A 21,818-nucleotide genomic window follows, 5' to 3' on the forward strand; every position below is an offset into this window, starting at 1 on the left:
GGAGTAATCCCCCCTTACTCTTCTTTTCTAAATACGACTAAAATTCAATTCTAAACGTTTTGAAAGGGGGAATGGGGTGGGGGGATTGGGAGTAGGCATGAAAGGGGCTCCTGGGGTGCTGGTAATGTTATACTTATATGTTCACTTTGATAATTTATTGATCTATACATATGTTTTATGTACTTTTCTGTATATGTCTTATGTCAATAAAAATCTTTTAGACAATTCAATTTAGAAATTTTTGTCTTTAAACATTTCTCAAGGAGCCTATGAAAGATGTTAATGGTGAGGCTCTTTTTAAGTGCCATTAGTTTTGCATGGTCCACTATGGGTTGAGGAACCTTGCCCTTGTGGTGTGCAGATTTTAAGTGGGGTGGGAGAATGGTGAAGGGAGAAATTAGTGTGGGCAAGAGTAGTCAGGAAAAACAAAATAGTTATTCATTCAGTAAACATTAACTGAGCACGAACCATGTACCAGGTGCTGTGCTGACATAGAAAACTTGAATGAGACTGGAGGTCAGAGTTGGAGGGAAAAATAAGATCTAGGTTATAGATCAATAATCCTGGTTATAGATCTCTATTTGTCTTTACAGAATAATAAAAATAGCAAGTGCTTATTTAGCATTTCTTGTTTACTAAGAGCTTTACATATATTAACTTTTAATCTTCACAATAACTCTGAGATAGGCCCTACTGCTAATATCTCATTTTATTTCCTCTAATAGATGAGGAAACTGAAGTACAAAGATGCTTAAAGTCACTCACCTAGGAAGTAGTAGAGCTAGGATTCAAGCCCAACTGTCTGGCTCCCTGTTTCTCTGTTCAAAATTACTGTGCTATGTGAAACTAATGCAAAAAATATTGGAAATGTAGGTTGACCTGGAGACACTATTGGAGATGGTCAGTAATCCTGCTTCTGGTACTCTGTGGTTTATGTATTTTGGAGCTCTGTGTGAATGCCTTTTCTTCTTTTTACAGACATGGCTGGATTCTGCCAAAGAAATAAAAAAGCAGGTTCGTGGTAAGTGAATATAGCCCTTTTTCTAGCTCTTTCTTTTTTTTAGTAGGTCAGAGGATTTCCAACCTTTTTCTGGCTGTGAGTCACTTTAGAATTCTGACTATGGCAGATGGCTTTGAAATTAAGATAAAGCCTTCCTTTGGAAGGTAGAGATTCCATAATAGAAAGATACGGCAGAGGTAGACACTATTGAGATGTAGGTCAGATCTTGATGATTTTTTTTTACAACTAGGCAAAGTGGGGGAAGATAGGAATGATTGAGAGAAACAGAAGGTGGAAACAAACAAAGAATAGAAGAGAAAAGGATATGGGAGTCAGTTCTCAAAATGGTAGTGATTGAAACTGTAGTAGCTTACGATTGGGAGTTTGCTGCCTGATCCTGTTCCATTTAAATTGTTCTGGACTATTGAGTTCTAACCTTCTCCATGTTTTCTTCTCTATAGTTCTTTTTTGTCCCTTTTCAACCGTCTTCTTCCAAGTTGAAGTACGTAAGGAACTGTGGAAGGAAAAAAAAGAATAGAAGAAATTCCTTGCCAGTGACCCTTCTGTCATTGTGGCTTTCTCTTAGCTCCAAGCCCTCTGGCATATATTACTGCTGAACACCCTGCTCAGACTGGTGTCCTGGGATAGATTTTTCTAGGTTGAAAAAAGTCTAGATTAGTATTTTATAGCCTCAGGCCCAATGGGCTAAAGGGTAGAGACTTTACCCACCCCCCCTCCCCCACCCCCCCCAGTTATGACTAGATGTCCTTTTAGTTTAGTTTATTATTTTTTTTTTTTTAAAGGATTTTCTTATTTATTTATTTATTTATTTATTTTTTTGGCTGTGTTGGGTCTTCGGTTCGTGCGAGGGCTTTCTCCAGTTGCGGCAAGCGGGGGCCACTCTTCATCGCGGTGCGGGGACCGCTCTTCATCGCGGTGCGCGGGCCTTTCTCTATCGCGGCCCCTCCCGTCGCGGGGCACAGGCTCCAGACGCGCAGGCTCAGCAATTGTGGCTCACGGGCCCAGCTGCTCCGTGGCATGTGGGATCTTCCCAGACCAGGGCTCGAACCCGTGTCCCCTGCATTGGCAGGCAGATTCTCAACCACTGCGCCACCAGGGAAGCCCTAGTTTAGTTTATTTTTGAGGAAACTTGTAGGAACTGCAATAGATGTTATTCATCATGATTAGTAAGTTTTAACTGTATCACCTGAAAACAAGTTTTATTTTTCATTTGTTTCTTAAAAGAAAACACTTTTGTTATGGTGAAATGTTTTCTTTTAGACCCTATTTATTTATATTTCTTAAGATAGAGAAACAAAATACTACTTTGGCCTGACAACTCTCCATATTTGCTCTCTGCCTATAAAATCTTTGCTCTCTGCCTATATAAAATGGAAGTCAGAGTAAAAAATATTCAGAATATTTGAGGCATGACAACAAAAAACATGATTCCAAGACCCTTTCAATGAAGATACTTTTAATATTCAATATTACTCAGGAATAAATGATTGTACAAGAAGACTCTTTAGGAAGAAAAGTTAAAACAGAGTTTATGATGAGTGGAGAAGACTGTCTAGTAGATTATCTTCCAGGCTATTGAAAAAAAAAAGAAAAAAAAACTCTCGCTAAGAAAAATAACCTAAGTGTTTGTCATTTTTTAAAAATTTACAAAATAATAAAACCTCTTCCTTCAACATGGGAAAGAAAAACCGTGTCTGTAACACAAACTTTAACATCAAAATGTAAATATTTCATTGAGCCAAAGAGAAGGCTGACATTTATCTATTGCAAAGATTTTGGGTTTTTAAAAAATAGTTTTCACGGGCTTCCCTGGTGGTGCAGTGGTTAAGAAGCCGCCTGCCAATGCAGGGGACACAGGTTCGAGCCCTGGTCTGGGAAGATCCCACATGCTGTGGAGCAACTAAGCCCGTGCGCCACAACTACTGAGCCTGCACTCTAGAGTCCACGAGCCACAACTGCTGAGCCCGTGTGCTGCAACTACTAAAGCCCGCGCACCTAGAGCCCATGCTCCACAACGAGAAGCCACTGCAATGAGAAGCCCATGCACCGCAACTAGAGAAAGCCTGCACACAGCAACGAAGACCCAACAGAGCCAAAATTAAAAATAAATAAAATAAATAAATTTTTTAAAAAAAGCCCTTGAGTTTAAAAAAAAATAGTTTTCATCATACAAGTAAAATATACCCATTGTGAAAAATTTAAGCATTATGAAAATATATCATGAAGCAAGTAAAAAGCCTGTAAATCCTATCCTCCAGATATAATCACTGTTAAATTGGTATGATCTGTAAGATTTTTTCTAGGCATATATAAATTTTGCTTTTCAAAAATACAATTATGTTATACATTGTTATATATTGTATTTTCTGTGTATTATGTCATACATAGTTTTAAAATTTTTAAAATAGGTGATATAAATATGAGGTATAAAATTAAAAGATACAGATGAATATAATACAAGGTAAATCTTCCTTCTTCCCCTGTCCTTTAACTAATTTCTTGTGTTCTGTCCAGAGATGTTCTGAGTGTATATAGACATACATTTTAATATAAATATGTATTTAATGCATACATTATATTTTATATATAATATACTTTGTAAATATATTTTAATATAAATATGTATGTTCTGTATGTATTTAATATACATATCAATCTTTAACATAATTTGTATACTCTTTATATTAACATATATCAATTTATTTCATTTGTTAAAATTTTTTTTTAATGATTATAAAGTTGTAGCACTGTATATATATAGAGAGAGAGAGAGTGAGAGAGAGAGAGAGAGAGAGCCAATCTTACTGATGGATATTTTGGGTTGCAGTAAACATGTATTGAATATATATGTATATGTACACTTAGATGTATCTGTAGTAAATTGCTAGAAGTAGAATAAAAAAGTATGAATGCTTAAATTTGTAATAGATATTCACCAGCAAGATTTTTTCCATATTTCAAAAAATATAGAAAAGAATGGAGGCTAATATAACAAATACCCATGTACCCATCACCCAGAATTAACATGTGTTAACTTTTACATTTAAAATAGAACAGTACAGGTAAGGTTTATCTCTTTTGTTTTCCTCCTAGTCCCATCCCCTTCTCTCCCTATCCGTAGAAATCTGTTTTCATGAATTTGAGGTGACTCAGTCCATGTTTTTATATTTTTCCTTCATATATCCATACCCATGTACAATAGATAGTATTGCTTCGCCTGTTTTTTTGAAATTTCCCTCGGACCTAACAATCCCTTTGAACCTTCTTCTAAGGTTTATCAGTCTCTCTCCCTTCTCCCAGCTTAATATTTAGCTTTGTTTAACTTCCTTGGTTCTGAATAAGAGAGATCGCCCCGGCTGAGTCAGGCTAGCAACTTCCACCTCCTTCTGGAATAGTACAGAGCAAAAGCAAGAAATCCTTATACCTTCTGAAAAATACTGATATATAAAATAACACAAACTGTGTTTCAGAAATTCTATAACCCAGGATATGCCCCTTCTAAATGTATCCTCCTCTCCTTCCCCTGCAGAAGTCACCACTGTCCTGAATTTTGTGTTAATGATTCAATTGTATTTTTTAATGTTTTTTAAAAATTACCTAATGTATGAATGTATACCTAAAAATATTGTTTTACCTTTTTGAACATCATACAAATTGAATTATATAACAGTTAATCATCCATGACTAGCTTTTCTTATAAACATGATTTTGGAATTCATCTCAGTTGAAAAGAAAATTTCACAGTGATATTCTCTGAATTTTTTCTTTTCTTTTTTTCTTTTTCTTTTATTTTTGGCTGCACTGTGCGGCTTGTGGGATCCTAGTTTCCCCACCAGGGACTGAAGCCGGGCCCTGGCAGTGAAAGTGCCAAGTCCTAACCACTGGACTGCCAGGGAATTCCTCCTCTGACTTTTTTCTCTTGTATTCTGTTTCATTTTTAAAAATGCTGATTTTGACCCATTAAACTGATTTCACAATGGATCATGATCCACAGTTTAAAAAACCCCACCAGGACTTCCCTGATGGCGCAGTGGTTAAGAATCCGCCTGCCAATGCAGGGGACACGGGTTCGAGCCCTGGTCCAGGAATATTCCACATGCCGTGGAACAATTAAGCCTGTGTGCCACAGCTCTAGAGCCCGTGAGCCACAACTACTGAGCCCGAGTGCCACAACTACCGAAGCCCGGGTGCCTAGAGCCTGTGCTCTGCAACAAGAGAAGCCCCTGCTTGCCGCAACTAGAGAAAGCCCGTGCACAGCAACGAAGACCCAACGCAGTCAAAAATAAATTAATTAATTAAAAAAAAACCAACCCACTGATTTAGGCTTAAAGTGGAATTGCTAGATTATAGAGTATGTTTATTTTTAGTTTTACCAGGTATAGCCAAATTGCTCTCCTTTAAATTGATTGTAATAGTTTACATCCCCACCAATAGTGTATGAGATAGTTCCTGTTTTCCTGTGTACCCAGAAGGCAGGAATTTTTTTTCAATTATTAATTTTAAAAATGTTTGGACACAATTTCAGACTTAGAAGTTGAAAGAATGGTACAAAGAATTCCTGGGTACCCTTCTCCCAGATTCCTCAGATGTTAATATTTTACTATTTTATCTTTTCTCTTTATCTACACACACACACAACACACACACACACACAACCTTTTTTCTGAACCATTTAATAGTAAGTTGCATCGTAGCAGCACCGTTCACAATAGCCACTTTTTTCTACCCCCAACTTTCACAGTTGCTTTCTATATGCACTGTTCTTTGCCTTGGTATATAGTGGCGGTGTATCTTTTCTTGCCAAATAAATACATTTCGGTTGTTTCCAGACATTTGCTATTACAAACAATATCTTATACCTGTATCATTTGACCACGTTTAAGTGTATGTTTAGATACATTTATGAAAATAGAATTGCTAGGTGAAAGAGTATATACATTTTATGTTTTGATAGATATTCTCAATTGTTCTCCGTAGTGTTGTACCAGTTTACACTCACATCAGCAATAGAAAGTGCTTATTTTCCCCACCAATCGTGGGTGTTATCAAGCTTTTTGTATCAGTTAGCTCAAAGAGAAAAAAAAATCACACTTTGTAAACTATTGCTGATTTGCTTTCTTTAATGCTAGTCTTCCTGTACTATTAAAAAATTGCCATTTATATGTTATGAAATAACTGAATTTGTGTTTAAAGTTCTTAAATGCTGAATTCACATTTATTGAACATTCTTTTAGCTGTCTTGTTTCCCATATTGATTTGCTCTAGTCAGTACATTTTTAAAAATAAATTTATTTATTTATAGCTGTGTTGGGTCTTCATGCTGCACATGAGCTTTCTCTAGCTGCAGTGAGCAGGGGCTACTTTTCGTTGCAGTGCACGAGCTTCTCATTGCGGTGGCTTCTCTTGTTGCAGAGCATGGGCTCTAGGCGCGTGGGCTTCAGTAGTTGTGGCTCGTGGGCTCTAGAGCACAGGCTCAGTAGTTGTGGCGCACGGGCTTCATTCCTCCGCGGCATGTGGGATCTTCCTGGACCAGGGCTTGAACCTGTGTCCCCTGCACTGGCAGGTGGATTCTTAACCACTGTGCCACCAGGGAAGCCCTCTAGCCAATACATTTTTTATAGGTAGCATAGAAGTCACCTTTTTTTAATGTCTATATGGGAATTATAAGTTAACAATGATTAGATTATTAACATATCATAATAATAACAACAGATGGTATTTTACAGTATTTGAACTGTAAATATTGCCTCCCCATCCCCTTACCCTTTTTATGAGAAACAATTATGGGTTGCTTTTCTAAGTTCCATTTAAAGTTTTTGGGATGTGAAACATTAGAAGTGAGTTAATGGTAAACATTAGGATTGAGTAGATTTGAGGCAAGTTTGTTTTATTGTCTGGAATTTGCCTTTTAGTTCAGATTTTGAAGGAAAATATCAACCATTTCCAAGAGACTCCTGTATTAAATATTTTAGCATGCTTAAAAGTGCATATTCATTAAGACATTCAAACTATTTCAAATTTTAATTTGCATATGGTCATTGCCAGCCGATAGCAATAAAAATGATATTTGGAGATGAAATGCTGTGAATGCAAAACAGAACAATGTTTGAAACACAGATGTTTGTTATAGGGTAGTAGAGTCCAATGGTTAAAAGCATGGAATTTGGAGTAAGAGAAGCCTGGATTCACTAGCTATGTATTTTCTTAAGCCTCTGTTTCTTCATAAATAAAATGAACTAATAGTAGCACCTACCTGTATATAAGAGGGCTAGCTTAGTACCTGGCATGCAATAAGTACTGAACAAAATGTAGCTCTTAGCATCATAACCAATCATACTTATTTCTGACTGAGACCAGGCCCTACTCTTTGGGAAACTAACAGTCATGTTAGAAAAACCTTGAAGGGGTAGCACTTAGCTGGAAAAATTGAAATGCATTCTCCACTTAACTTTTACTCACAATCTCTGATTTTCATTGTAGATTAAAAATATGAAACACTTGTATGAGTCTTAGGATTGAATTCTTGTAGTTTTCATACCTAAAATATTTTCATTAGAGCTATAGTTTCTAAGAGCCACCTATACTGCCTCTTCCTTCTTATTTCTAAAATAATCTCCTAATCTCACCCATATTAATGGGAAGAATGCTTTTGTTTATTTGAGATAATGTTGAGAGATGTCACAAATAAATAATGCCAACACCAAAAGTAAACATCCATGGATCACTTTGAATGACCTCTGAGGACCCAGAGTGGTATATAGATCACATTTTGAAAACCATTGCTACAAACATGTTCACCTATAGGATGGTTTCCTTTATGTTATTTTGCTTATATTGTTTTATAAACAAAGCTATTATATTAAGTCGGGTAAAAAAATGAGATACTCTTAGATGGTGTCTAAACAACTTTCTTCTTTTTCTTTTTTAAATAAAAATAATATTTCATCCACAAAGCATGAAAGTATTAGGACACCTCAAGAAAAAAAAGAGTTTTTTGAATATTTTTAGGTATTTCTAACAACCAGAAACTTAGGCACAAGCATAAAATTCTTTTGTGTTTATTTTTACAGGTGTCCCTTGGAATTTCACATTTAATGTAAAGTTTTATCCACCTGACCCAGCACAGTTAACAGAAGATATAACAAGGTAAATAATTTATTAATAGTTAAATATGTAATAAGTAATCTCATTATCATAAGCTCTGGGAATTTCTTCATTCAGAATTGAAGAAAAATGATGAGCTATTAAACCTAAGATAAAAAGTTTCTGGTCACTTCAAGGCAGGCTTGCAAATAAGTGATCCTAAAAGCCTCAAATATCTGTGACTCGCCTGGAGAAAATTGGTAGGGAATTAACCTTGCTTATCATGGGTATTATGCCATGCTGTGGACAGGGAAGCTATAAACCATACTATCGTCCAAAGGAGAAGACACAAATATAGTGGCAAAACAGCTCTGCTGTTTTTTTGTTTGTTTTAAATATTCCTCTCCCACCATGCTGTTTCTTAAGGGATCAAAAAAGCTAAAGTCTCAGTGTTATTATTTTTTCTTCCTATTCCCCTTTTAAATTGTATGATTAGGTACATGAACTGAACCTTCCTCAGTAATTTTTGAGCCCACTTAATTTATGAAATAAATCTTGTACTCTTTAAAAATAGCTTACTGATTCCTTTTTAAGAAAGTGGCCTTTATTGGATTCTATATAAATACTGAATATTAGCAAAAAAGGAAAAAGGAAAAACAGTATATAGTAAAGAATACTACTCTACATATGTATATCCATAGCATCTTGCATAGAGCCTTATACATAGTAGGTATTTGGGAAATGTTTGTTCAATTGAATTGTTGGTTGTTGAGAAACTGCTTTCTAATTCTGATTTTGCTGTCAACTATCTGATTTCAGACAAATATACACTTTCTAGGCTTCAGTTTTCATCTCTCTCAAATAAGAATAGCCTAAGACTATTAAAAGGTCTGCTTGTTAAGTACTGTGAAATGTCTATGCCATTTGAAAAAATTCTTTGTCCAGTTATCCTTAGTACATTCTTGAAGTTGAGATTGCCTGAAAAAATTGTCTTGGTTATTGCTTTTTCACAGGTAATATTTGTCTCTTAGAGTTGCTACTTATCTTTCTTCATTAAGGTTTATTATATATACAACAAAACAAATCCCTAAAATTCTGTACTAATTACCTACATTTTAGAGGAGTTTAAGATTCTTATGATTTGATTGGTATTGCTCTGACTTTTTAAAAAAGATGTATGTAGTGACTAATCATAGATAGCAAAAATGATTGCTGGTGCATATGTTGTTCAGCATCTAATTATGGTCAAATCAAAGATATGATTCTAATTAATATAGGAGTTTTCAATTTAATCATACCTCCCAGCTTTCCTGTTTGGTAAAAGAGTCTGAACTGGTTAACCCAGTCAGAACAAGGGCTAAGGAGGTCAGGGCCATGGGTGTGAATACCATATGGTGTGTCTGACATATGTAGGGTCACTCAGTTTGTTGCACTTAACTGTTTCAACCACCATCTGAATTCCCTATAGTTTAGCATACAGGTGGAATCGGTCTTACAAGATGATAGTGTGTGGAAGGCTGCATGCAATTTAAGCCCATCTTGGAGGAAAAACATACCAAAGAACGTTCATATCCTAGTGAAAATGTATCAGTAATGTCATCTTTGTATATGAAAGGCAGTATCTACGCATTTGGCAAAGCAACGTGATAGAAAAGAAAGGACCCAATTTGGGGGCCAAGCAGCCTTTATTACTATCTGACATTGAAATAGTACAATGAACAACCATATACCCTCTACCTACACTGAACAATTATTAATATTATCTCATATTTACTTAATCATTCTTTTTCTTTCTCCCTCCCTACCTCTCTCTCCCGTTTTCTTCCTTTTTCTCTCTCTGTATTTTGTTATTGTTTTTGTTGCTGACATGGTAACATCTTTTCTCTTTGGCTGTAGGTACTATTTATGTCTTCAACTTCGGCAGGACATAGTTGCAGGACGTCTGCCCTGTTCATTTGCAACCTTAGCATTATTAGGTTCTTATACCATCCAGTCTGAGCTGGGAGACTATGACCCAGAAGTCCATGGTGCAGATTATGTTAGTGATTTTAAACTGGCCCCAAATCAGACCAAGGAACTTGAAGAGAAGGTCATGGAACTGCATAAGTCATACAGGTAAATATGTCTCCAGGATTTGTCCTGTGTTTACTTTGACAGTAAGTTTAAACCCTTGACCTGGGATTGATTCAGTGTTTGCCTTAGTGGGAACTGGTGCCATAGAAAGAGTCAGCTTGAGCTCAGTTCCCTCCCACTTCTTTGGGAAAGTCATTTAAACCCTCTGAACCTCAGTTTTCTCATCAGAGTAATAGGTGTTGCATTGTTGGATGAAAACTAAATGAGGTAATATATGTAAAGCACTAAGCACAGTATCTGGCACATAGTAGGTGCTCAATAAATGGTAGCTATTATTATTATTATTGCCTTACCTTTTTTTTTTTCCAGATTTTAAATGTATTATGCTGTATTAGATGCCTTGAGATCTTTAGAGCAGAGGTTCTTAACTTGGGGTTTATGTACGTGGATAGCCTTCAGAGGGCCCATGAAACCCCTGAAGGTATTTTTAAAAGTCTTTATTGAATTCACTAATTTTTTTTTCATGGAAATAATTTGTTAATGTTGGGAGGTATAACACAGTGATCAAGAACAAGTTCAGACTGAGCAGGGTTGAATTCTTGGCTCTGCTTGGTCCTGGCCTGTGACCTTGGGTAATTCACTTAATCTCTCTGAGCCTCAGTTTCCTTATATGTCTGATAGAGATCATTACCTCAGAGGAAATAGGGTGATCCATAGGATTAGAAAAGGTAATATGTGTAAAAACTTAATACAACGTCTTACATAGTAAAAATTCAATAAATGTTAGCTAATATTAAAGTCCCAGAAAAATTTGTGTTTCTTCCTACCATACACCCCATTGTTATTTGAGTGACTTGTTATAGCTAAATTTTACAAGCTGCCTTAGCATATTAAGGAGACTGTCTGATCCTGGCCTTGAGTTGATACCCTGAATTATGTTAGCATGAGTTAGGCTAGGATGCCCCAAAGGGTCATACTGCTGAGAAGTCCAGAGTGGTCTTAGTAGGCTTTTCATGGTAGGAACAGGTATTCTATTTGGCCGTTGAGCCATTTTATTTTCCTTAGAGTGGTTCCAATAGGATTGCATGGATTGAGATGCCTCAAATGAGAGAGTTTGAACTCAAGGTGCCCCAATTCTGGTTGCCTTATTCTCCCTGTAGGTTCCAGTCCCGCAGTTATGAGAACCATAATGAGGACTTTAAAGTCTACAACCTACATAACAATAGTCTTATAACTATCACCTTACTCTCCTGAGGTCACGCTGTTTCTACAGAGAACTGCTGAGGTTTGCTTTTCAAGTGTGAGCGTATACATTACAGTGCTCTGATACCTAAGACCACTAATATATGACTTTCAACTAGTTGATGATTGTAAGTTAAGCATGTTGTATTGTTCTTAAATATGTTTTTAATATACTTATTTATATTCTTATGATTCTAGAAATTTATATATATATATACATAAAATATATAATTACAGACACATATATATACAAAAGCAAGTAGTGGAAAGAAGCAATCAATTAAAATAATTTGATTTGTTAAAATGTCAGGATTGTAGGGAAATGTTCTTTTTTTCTAATAATTTAAAAATAATTTTTACTGGTAGTGTAATCTTTGAGCAATCAATAAAATGGTAAAAGAAAATATTTTACTGCTGATGTGGAGCAAAACAGCAGAAAATAGTGGTATCAGATTATGATTGATACCTAACTTCTGTCTCTGATGATTTTTTTTTTTTAAGGAGTCCCAGTTTATCTATCACTCAGCTTCAACAGTTATTACCCCTGTAGCTTTCTTGAGTCATTTATTCCCCTCCATATTTTTCCCCGACAGTATTTTAAAGCAAATCATATAATTTCACCCATAAAAACTTAAGTATATACCAGAATACAGACTTTAAGAACACAATACAACTATCACACCTAATAAAATTAACACTAATTCTTTAATATCTGATGATTATTTTAATGGTTATTTGATCATAGTAGAATTTCAGGTTTGGGAGGACTTTATAGTCTAAATCTCATGCAATGCTTGATTCTCCTTTATAGCATTGTTACATAATCATCATAACATTATAAGCAGCTAATTATTGTGTGTCTGTTATTATGTGCCAGATACTATGCTAGGCACTTTATGTATAATATCATATTTAACGTTTATAATCACCCTTTGAATTAAGCCAGCTCTTTTCTTTCTTTCTTTTTTTTTAATATAAATTTATTTATTTATTTTTGGCTGTGTTGGGTCTTCGATGCTGCACGCCGGCTTTCTCTAGTTGCCGCACGCTGGCTTTCTCTAGTTGCCGCGAGCGGGGGCTACTCTTCGTTGCAGCACGCGGGCTTCTCATTGCAGTGGCTTCTCTTGTTGCGGAGCACGGGCTCTAGGTGCATGGGCTTCAGTAGTTGTGGCTCGCAGGCTCTAGAGCGCAGGCTAAGTAGTTGTGGCGCACGGGCTTAGTTGCTCCGTGGCATGTGGGATCTTCCCGGACCAGGCCGCGAACTCATGTCCCCCGCATTGTCAGGCAGATTCTTAGCCACTGTGCCACCAGGGAAGTCCCACACTTTTACTTTTTAACTTGCAGTTAAAAATTAAAAAATAAAATAAAATATTTTTAAACCTGCCAGTTCACTTAAAAATTTTCATGATGAAGCAGTAAAGAGTATTGATTTTATTAAATCTGAAATACATCCTGTTTAATATTCTGTGTGATTTAATGGGAAGTACACAGAAAGCACTTCTGCTGCATACTGAGGAACTTGTCTTGAAGAAAAGCACATGTGTAATTGTTTTGAGTTCTCAGCTGCATTAGCCAGTTTTTTAATGCAACACCTTTTTTACTTGAAAAAGTGACTATGATTATTCAGACTTGGTTATTTGGCATACATTTCCTCAAAAATGAAATGAGCCAGTCCTTTAAGGATTGCTAAATGACTGATAGTATTTGTTGTTAATGACAAAATTCAAGCTTTCAAATGAAAATTAGAATTTTGGAAAATTTGTATTTGCCGTCATGATCTTGACAGGTTCCAAATACTTAAACGACTTTTCTGATGAAGTTGGTGATTATTTTAATGAATGTGATTCTTTTCTTGTAATATCGTACAATGAAATGTGTCAACATTTGGAAAACTTGCATTACTCAGCCAACCAGTATTTTTCAGATATGAAATGCATGATGTTACAAAATCATGCATCTGTATAAAAGGCCCATTCAAAATGCAAGATAGACCAATGGATTTTAATGTAATATGGTACAAAAAGTTCACTGATATGTTTTTGGATTTCACATTGCAACTAACCTTTAGGAAACTGCCATTGTTAAGTTTTGGTGTAGTATCAAAGAAGAATATTTTTAATCATTAATTCTTCCTTTTCCAACTACATATCTGTGTGAGATCAGGTTTCTTCATATATTACAACCATACAAAATATTGCAACAGATTGAATACAGAAGCAGGTAGGAAAATCTAGCTGTCTTCTAAGCCGCACATTAAAAAAAATCTGTAAATATGTAAAGCAATGTCACTCCTTAACTACATTTGGGGAAAATACTGTTATTTTTCACACAAAAAATTTTTCATGTTAAAATATGAGTCGTTTATTGTTATTCAGTAAGTCCCCTACATACAAACGAGTTCCGTTCGGAGAGCGTATTCGTAAGTCCAATTTGTTCGTAAGTCCAACAAAGTTAGCCTAGGTACCCAACTAACACAATCGGCTATATACTGTTGCTTTTACGCTTGCTTCTGGACATCCTGGGCTTGAAATAAAGATACTGTACTGCTGTACTCTACAGTACTGTACAAAGTACACAAAAGCACAACCACTTGTAGAGAATGCAAGCACGTGACAATGTATGCCAGACACGTGAACTAACTTATGTGATTGGACATGCAAACGCACATTCACATCTTTGAAAGTTCACAACTTGAAGGTTCATAAGTAGGGGACTTACTGTTCTTTAAAGATTTAATCAATAGTTTTCAATTTTATTAGTTTTAATTTCTAATATAGTAAATATTGATAGAAATAACTCACATTAAAAAAAACTCTTTAGTCAATATTATGACATAGCATGAGTGTGTTTCATGTTTGGTAATTGCAATCATTGTTGCTTTTGTTGTGGTCATCCATTTACAATGCTTGGTGTCAGTCTATTTATCTCTTGTAAAAATAAAATACAGTGTGTGTGTGTGTGGAAAAAAAAAAGAAAAAAAAAACTCTTTAGAGTCCTCAGTAATTATTGAGAGTGAAGGGATCCTGAGGTCAAAAAGTTTGAGAACCCCTGAGTTAGGCAATAAGACAAAAACCTGGGCTGTGGAGTCCGCCTGTCTTGCTTTGAGTTCAGGCTCCACTCCTTATTAGCTTTATGACTCAGCAAGTTATTTAAACTCTCTAAGTTTCAGTTTTTTCATCTGAAAAATAAGGGTGATAATGTGAATTTTGTGATTGTTAAATTAGAAATTCATGTAAAGTGCTTTGCACAATGATTCTTATTCCATTTTACAAGTAATGAATGTGAGTCTGGGTTTAGAGAACTGCTCTTTGGAACTAACTGAGTTTAAACCCAATAGGTGAAACGATCTCAGAGGACAGGTGGATATGGTCCACTTGATGTCCTGTGAGGTATACAGATAGAAATTGAGCAATAATTGATTTCCATGATTAGAAAATTTAGAGGTCTGTCATCTTGGAATTTACTTGCTCCTGTTTGTAAAGATTGGCAATCCTCACAAACAGAAAGCAAAATGGAAATTTTAATTATGTCCAACAACGTGACATTTTAACAGTCCAAAGAGACTTCTGCTTAGGCAGAAGCATTTACTATGCATTGAAAAATACAAGTAAATACTACCCTGCTCCTCAGATAAATAGAAGATAGCCTACGTACATGGAATTCTTAGTAGTGGCCCTTTGCCTAGACAGAGACCGTGAAGCTATAATTAACACTAAATTTACAGTAGCAAATCAAGCTTTAAAACAAATTGTCCTCCATTTATGGGGACTAAGATGGTATGTAAAGTTGTCAGTTGTCCCCCACTTAATTATTTGAAACCACAGTCCTTAATTAGAAGATGCAACAACATTATTAAAAGGCTGTCACAACCCCGCCAGATGAAAACTGCTGACCACAAGCATGTAGACCCCAAATCAGCTGAAACCAGAAGATGGGTGATGCTTGAAACTTCACCTTGATGCCAACCAATCAGAGAATTGTCCATGAGCTGATCATGCACCCTATAACCCCCTCCCTCACACTGCCTTTAAAACCTTTGTCTCCTAACCAGCAACTTGGGGATGGTTTTAGAACATTAATCCACCGTCTTCCCAGGTTGCTGGCCTCCTGAATAAAGCAACTTTTCCCATTAAAAAAAAAAAAAAAAAAAGGCTGTCACATAACATTGGAACTCACTGAATGGCTCTATATCCTGACTCCACTTGCTCAAAATAAATACAGGGAAATTTTGTTATAACTTCTCTTTTTAATGAGCGAAAGTTAACCAGTGCCAAAGCTCCCTGGTTAGGTACTTCTGTAAGCTGCAGTAGTTTCAAGTAGTAAATTATTAGGTGGTACTGAATAAATTCAGGACAGTACTCCTAATGGCTTAGAGCTGTCTAATCTCTTCCCAGATAGTTTGTTACTACTTTCAAGAGTCTTCAAACATTTAGGAAAAACCATAGTCTTTAAAATGTTAAGTTGAAAATAATTTAAGTTTAATTTGTGATTTAAATTTGTAAAATACATGTTTGTATTTATGCACAGGTATCTGTGGTTGGTGGGATTATGGGAGATTTTCTTCTTTTTTTTTTTCTATGCTCTTAAAGATATTTTCCAAATTTTATACAATGAATGAATGATTTTTATAATCAGAAAAAGCTTCCTGAAACAATTGTGTTCTAAAGCCGTTAGATGGGATAGAGCAAGGTAGTCATCCATGCTGAGAGGCAGTCTGGCTGGGGATATTGGGGCCTAAGCAGGGTGGGGAGCATGTTCATTGTGGGGGCCAGCCTGGCAGGAGAAGTCAGAGCTCAAATAAGATGAAAAGGGAGTCGTGTGGACACGTGGTTGTGGTTATCACAGGCAGAGCAGAGTGAGAAGGGCATCCATGTGAGGGTAAGGCCTGCAGAGGGCATCCCTATGGGATGGTACCTGATACAAGTGTTGAAGCCTGAGCCGGGTGAAGAAGATGTCTATGGAAGGGGTAGCCTAACACCAGGAGTCAGAACCTGAGTGAGGTAAGGAGGACTTGTGTGGGGAGCAGCCTAGCATGGAGAATTCAGAGTCTAAGCCAGTGAAGAGGGCACCCACGTGGAGGAGGGGTCAGTGGCAGCAAAGAGAGATTGGTTATGTACAGGGGGTTGATCAAATGAGTCAACGTATTGTATTAAGGATAATGGGAGCCAGGTTTCTGACTGTCAGTAAAGGGAGATACAAATTAGAGTGAGAGAGAAATTAAAATGAACCCTGTGGTATTGCATTAAAACTGGAGGGTTCAATGTAAGCTCATTGTTTCCAATAGATGGATGGATAGATAGATGATAGATAGATAAGTAGATAGATAGATAGAGATGTAAATAGGTATGCACACACACACACACACGCATACTCACATACTCTGACTCTACATTGTGCCAGAAGGAGGTGCTCAAAAAATGATGGGAAATGGTCAGAGGGACACAGAATCCAGCTTAGAAAGGCTCCCACTAACCAAATCTGGGACGATTTAAGCACTAAAATAAATAAGGAAAATAATTGATTATATTACATTGAATAAGCTGAGAATCCCTGAGTCCATACTGATATAAATGAGTGAATAGATTAAAAGTTTGACAAGGAATAGACTATTTCCAAATACATTCCCACAGAATATTTATTAATTACAAAGAGGTAAAGAGGAATTTCATGGAAGAGAAGCCCGGCAGACATCGCTGATCAAAACGAACATCTCCTGGAAGAGACAAATTGAAATCATGTTCCCCCTGATAGGATGCAGTGAGAACACAGGGTCACTTCTGTGATATTCCTGTGAAAGATGCATAACTTATGGGGTCAGTTTATGGAGAAACATCAGACAGGCCCAAATTGAGGGGCATTCTATAGAATAACTGGCCTATAATCTTTAGAAGTTTAAGATTAGGAAAGTCAAAGAAAGACTAAGAAACTTTTCCAGACTGAAGAGGGACGAAAGAGAGATGAACTAAATGAAACTCCATGAGGCTAAACTGGATTCTTCTGCCATATGGAACATTTTGGAAACAACTGGGTAAACTTGAATGGGGTCTGAGGATTAGATGGAAGTAATGTATTACTGTTTATTTCCTTGTTTTCAGAGTCCTGTGGAGGTTATGTAGGAGAATGTCCTTGTTTGTAGGAATTACACTCCAGAGTACTTGGGAGTGATTGGTCATCAGGTTGACAGTTTGCTCTCAAATGGTTCAGGAAAAATTGTTTGTATTGTAGGTAACTTTTAAGTGTGTTTCAAAATTTTTTTAGTTACATAAAAAAATGTTAAATGCAAAGCATCATCCAAACCTCAAATATAAATATTATTTTCAACTAACAAGGAAAGTCATAGTTTTAAAGATCTCTTCTTACCACCTGCCCTTAATACAATTTTTTTTTAAATTTAATTAATTAATTAATTAATTTTTGGCTGTGTTGGGTCTTCGTTTCTGTGCGAGGGCTTTCTCTAGTTGCGGCAAGCAGGGGCCACTCTTCATCGCGGTGCGCGGGCCTCTCACTATCGTGGCCTCTCTTGCTGCGGATCACAGGCTCCAGACGCGCAGGCTCAGTAGTTGTGGTGCACAGGCCTAGTTGCTCCGTGGCATGTGGGATCTTCCCAGATCAGGGCTCGAACCTGTGTCCCCTGCATTGGCAGGCAGATTCTCAACCACTGCGCCACCAGGGAAGCCCAATACAATTTTAAAGCATGCTTACTTATTAGAAAAGCATTTAACTACATAGTTTGAAATTTAAATCTGTATTCAAATTGATTGACCCCTTTAATGTCCCTTAGAGTTGGAGGAGTATGGGGAAGATTTCATCATGATTGCTTCATTTAATGTCTTAAAACTTGTCTTCAAATTCAAGTGATTAAAATTATTTCTCTTTTATGAGTTGCTTATGATGTACCACTGTACCATCAGAAACCTAAGCGTGCAATAATAATAAACATTTATATTTTACAAAGCAGTTTCACAAGCATTATCTCATTTTATCCTACTAGTCACATTCATTCATTCAGCAAAGATTAAAAAAAAAATCATTGCCTATACTAGTCTCAGGAAGTAGGTATTATTACGCTTCTTACTTTATAGTTAGGAGACTGAGGTCACCACTCTTAAGTTCAGGAGCCAGGATTCCAGCTGCAGTGATGTGACTGGGGTCCTGGCTAAAGCCTGCTGCCCTAAACTGAGTCATAACTTGCCTATGACCATGTAATCCCTCCACACTTGTTTCTTCGTCAGCAAAGTGAAAGTGTTGGACTCTATAATCTTCAAGCTCCATTCCAGCTTCGAATCCTAAAATTCAAGCCATCAATAATACTAACACTAACAATAACAAAGAAAAAAAACCCAAAAACCCATAGAATGGGAGTAACCTTAACTAGAAAAGTACATAATTTATATGAGGAAAAAAAAACTACAAAAATTTCCTGAGATGTTTTTAATGACTTGAATATACAGACTTGTATATGTGTTTATTTTCCCATTCTCCTTTTTTGTGTTCAATTTCAGAGTCATTAATAAAGAGCATTCAGGTATGATGGTTTAGCGCTTGTGGAAGGAAGTTTTTATTCTGAGATGCAGAGTCATTAACAAATCTGCAGTTTCTTTCCTGAGACTTTTTTTTATTGGGGTGGGGTGTTATTCCAGGGAACCCTTTGTTCTTTTTAATGAGGATAAAGACAGATGGGTTTGGAAGAGACTTTCTCATGTTAAATGAATAGGTCACTGCTGCTTTATATAGCTTGAGGCTGGCAGTCTTATGGGAAATAGACATTTACATGGTTTTTCCTTGGGGGTATGGCTGCTTTATTGTTACTATGAAGTTCTGTTTGATTGGTCTGAATTGCACAGCACTAGGAGTAATATTTTTTTCTTCAAAGCTCAGCATAACAGCTCATGAGCACTTTTCAAAAGAGAAGAAAGTTATAAAGGAGAAGGAAAGACTGTCACAGTGAGTGTTTAGACAGTGAGGCTGATTGTTTTCAAACAAATTTAATTCATTATATGCCTAGTAATGAAGACATCTTAATAACAGAGAAAGCAGCCCCATTATCTACATGCCTCTATTAACCAATTTATTTTGTTTAGGTTAGTGGGCAGGACACCATCTGTTACCAGAAATTTTCTTTTCATCAAGCCTGCCCCCATTAAGAATACCCAGTTAAGCAACTTCAGCTGCCCTCCTGTTTAATTTCCATATTAACTCAATTCAGGGATAGGGAGAGAAAAAGGCAGCTAAGAGGATATTGTAAGTTGTACCATGCCCTCAGAGGATTTAATTTGGTCACCTCCTTGGCAAGATAAATTAGTGGGAGGAGTTTATGTGTGTGGGAGAAAAGGGCTAAGGAGAGGGAGGGGCAGAACTGATGGTGGATGAGGTAGCTTTAAAGAAATTTAGTAGGTTTTTATTTTTTAACTTTTTTTTTCTGATAGCTTTTTGGTGACTTTTTGTTTCTCCAAGGTCTCTTTTTCCAAGGCATATTTCAATTATTTAGACACAGGTAGTGATAAGAGTCCTTTTCCATACATAATAGTCTACTTTTAGGACTACGAAATGTATCTACATACATATTGGTATGTATATGTTTATATGTTTATGTAAAGTACAAGTAATATACAAATGTTATTATTGTAAATGTTGACACTGTGACACTGAAAATCTTTTTGTTTTTCTTCTATCAAAGGTCCATGACTCCAGCTCAGGCTGACCTGGAATTTCTTGAGAATGCCAAAAAGTTGTCTATGTATGGTGTTGACCTTCATAAAGCAAAGGTAATGGTAACTTTGGCCTTTATTAATATGCATGTATCAGACCTGTGTCATATAATATTTCTTACCAACCTTTATCTGGAGTATTACAAAACGTTCAGAGGAGATAGTAATTCTTGTTGGAATTTTGAGTCTATCAGTTGAACCAGTCAAGTGTATTAAGTGTATCAACTGAATTGCCCTTTTACAATTCCACCATTAGAATGAAGTTTCACACCTAAGCAACTGTAAGGATCAAAAGATATAGCACCGAGAGCAAAAGAAATGATAATTTCCTAAAATGCAGATACATTTGAAAATATAGAGTGACAGTGAGGCATGTTTCACAGAAAACATCACCTATATCAGAATCACCTGGGGTGTTTATTAAATATGCAGATTCCTGAGCTCCTCCCAGATTTACTGAATTACTTTGGAGGAGAGGCTAAGTCTCCAGATTTAATGAATATCCCAAATGATCCTCCTTCATGCTTGAATCTGAGAATCATTGGCATAAGGTAGTGGTTCTCAAAGTGTGGTCTCTGAACCAGCATTTAGCATCGTCTAGGAACTTGTTAGAAATGCTCATGTCAGGTCCCATCCCAGTCTCACTGAATCAGAAACTATGTGGGTGGAGCCCAGCAGTCTGTTTTAACAAGCTCTCCAGGTGATTCTAATGCACACGGGAGGAACCACAGTGGCTCATTTGAGAACCACTGGGTTAGGGATTTGGAAACTGAGCTTTCATCCTAGTTCTACCTAATACAGCCTAACACAATGAATACTTAAGGGATGTCGCTTGACTTCTCTCATCTTCAGCTACTGAAATGGCTGGGGAGGTTGAGGAGTTTGTGAGAGAAAGGAAGGGCTCAAGGGATGATCTGAGGTTCATTTAGAGAAATTTAACTAGGATGCGTGATGGGGAATCAAAACCATGTCCAGTGAGAAACAGGCAAAGGAATAGGGATACTTAACCCATAGAAGGGAAAGTTTAGGAAAGATATAATGTCAGTCTTCATGGATTTCAAGGATTAACTTGTGAAGTAAAGATTTTACTATGGCTCCAAGATATAACACTAGAGCCGGTAAAATGAAAACTGCAGGGAAATACTTTTCAGCCCAGTTGGACAAATTGTCTCACAGAGCTATTTCAAAGATGGGATGGGCTACCTCAGAAGGGATTGAGTTATCTATCACTGGAGATATTCCAGGTTAGGCAGAATAATCACTTGGTAGGAATTTAGAAAAGGACATTCAAACATTTTGTGGGTAATTGGACTAAAATGACCTTTCGGGCTTCTCCCAGCCTGAATATCTGTATCTGAAGTTTCTTCCTTATTTACATTCTAATAACTAATAAAATTTCATTGCATGTTAGTGAGTTTTCTTAAGATGTTGCTCTGGATTGTTTTGGGCTGGGTACTGCAACTTCTGTGAATCTCAAAAGTAGATGGTAAGAAGATCAGATCAGGTCCAGAACTGAAATTGTTAGGTTTTACTTCTCAATTTCTGTTGGAGGCTGGTGTCAATTCAGTAATTATCAGGATTACATGAGGAGTCAGGCAGCATATTTCTACAGCAAATGTTGTAAAGCAAATTGTTTCTCCAAAACATATAGTTAAAAGAGAGATGTAGTTGTACCCACAGCCTTTAAAAAC

At 36.5% G+C, this 21,818-nt stretch overlaps 1 protein-coding gene across 19 annotated transcripts in view; it reads left to right on the top strand.

The window, feature by feature from the left end:
- Window positions 1-21,818, top strand: part of EPB41 (erythrocyte membrane protein band 4.1) — a 196,468-nt gene that overhangs the window by 91,507 nt on the left and 83,143 nt on the right. For all 19 annotated transcript variants that reach the window (XM_057540460.1, XM_057540466.1, XM_057540478.1 and 16 more), the window contains exons 5-8: window positions 979-1,021; window positions 8,092-8,167; window positions 10,001-10,219; window positions 20,097-20,184. In XM_057540460.1, the coding sequence (XP_057396443.1) occupies window positions 979-1,021; window positions 8,092-8,167; window positions 10,001-10,219; window positions 20,097-20,184 (426 nt within the window). The remainder of the gene's footprint in view (window positions 1-978; window positions 1,022-8,091; window positions 8,168-10,000; window positions 10,220-20,096; window positions 20,185-21,818) is intronic.

This window comes from Balaenoptera acutorostrata, chromosome 1 (assembly GCF_949987535.1).
Source record: "Balaenoptera acutorostrata chromosome 1, mBalAcu1.1, whole genome shotgun sequence".
NCBI classification, from domain to species: domain Eukaryota; kingdom Metazoa; phylum Chordata; class Mammalia; order Artiodactyla; family Balaenopteridae; genus Balaenoptera; species Balaenoptera acutorostrata.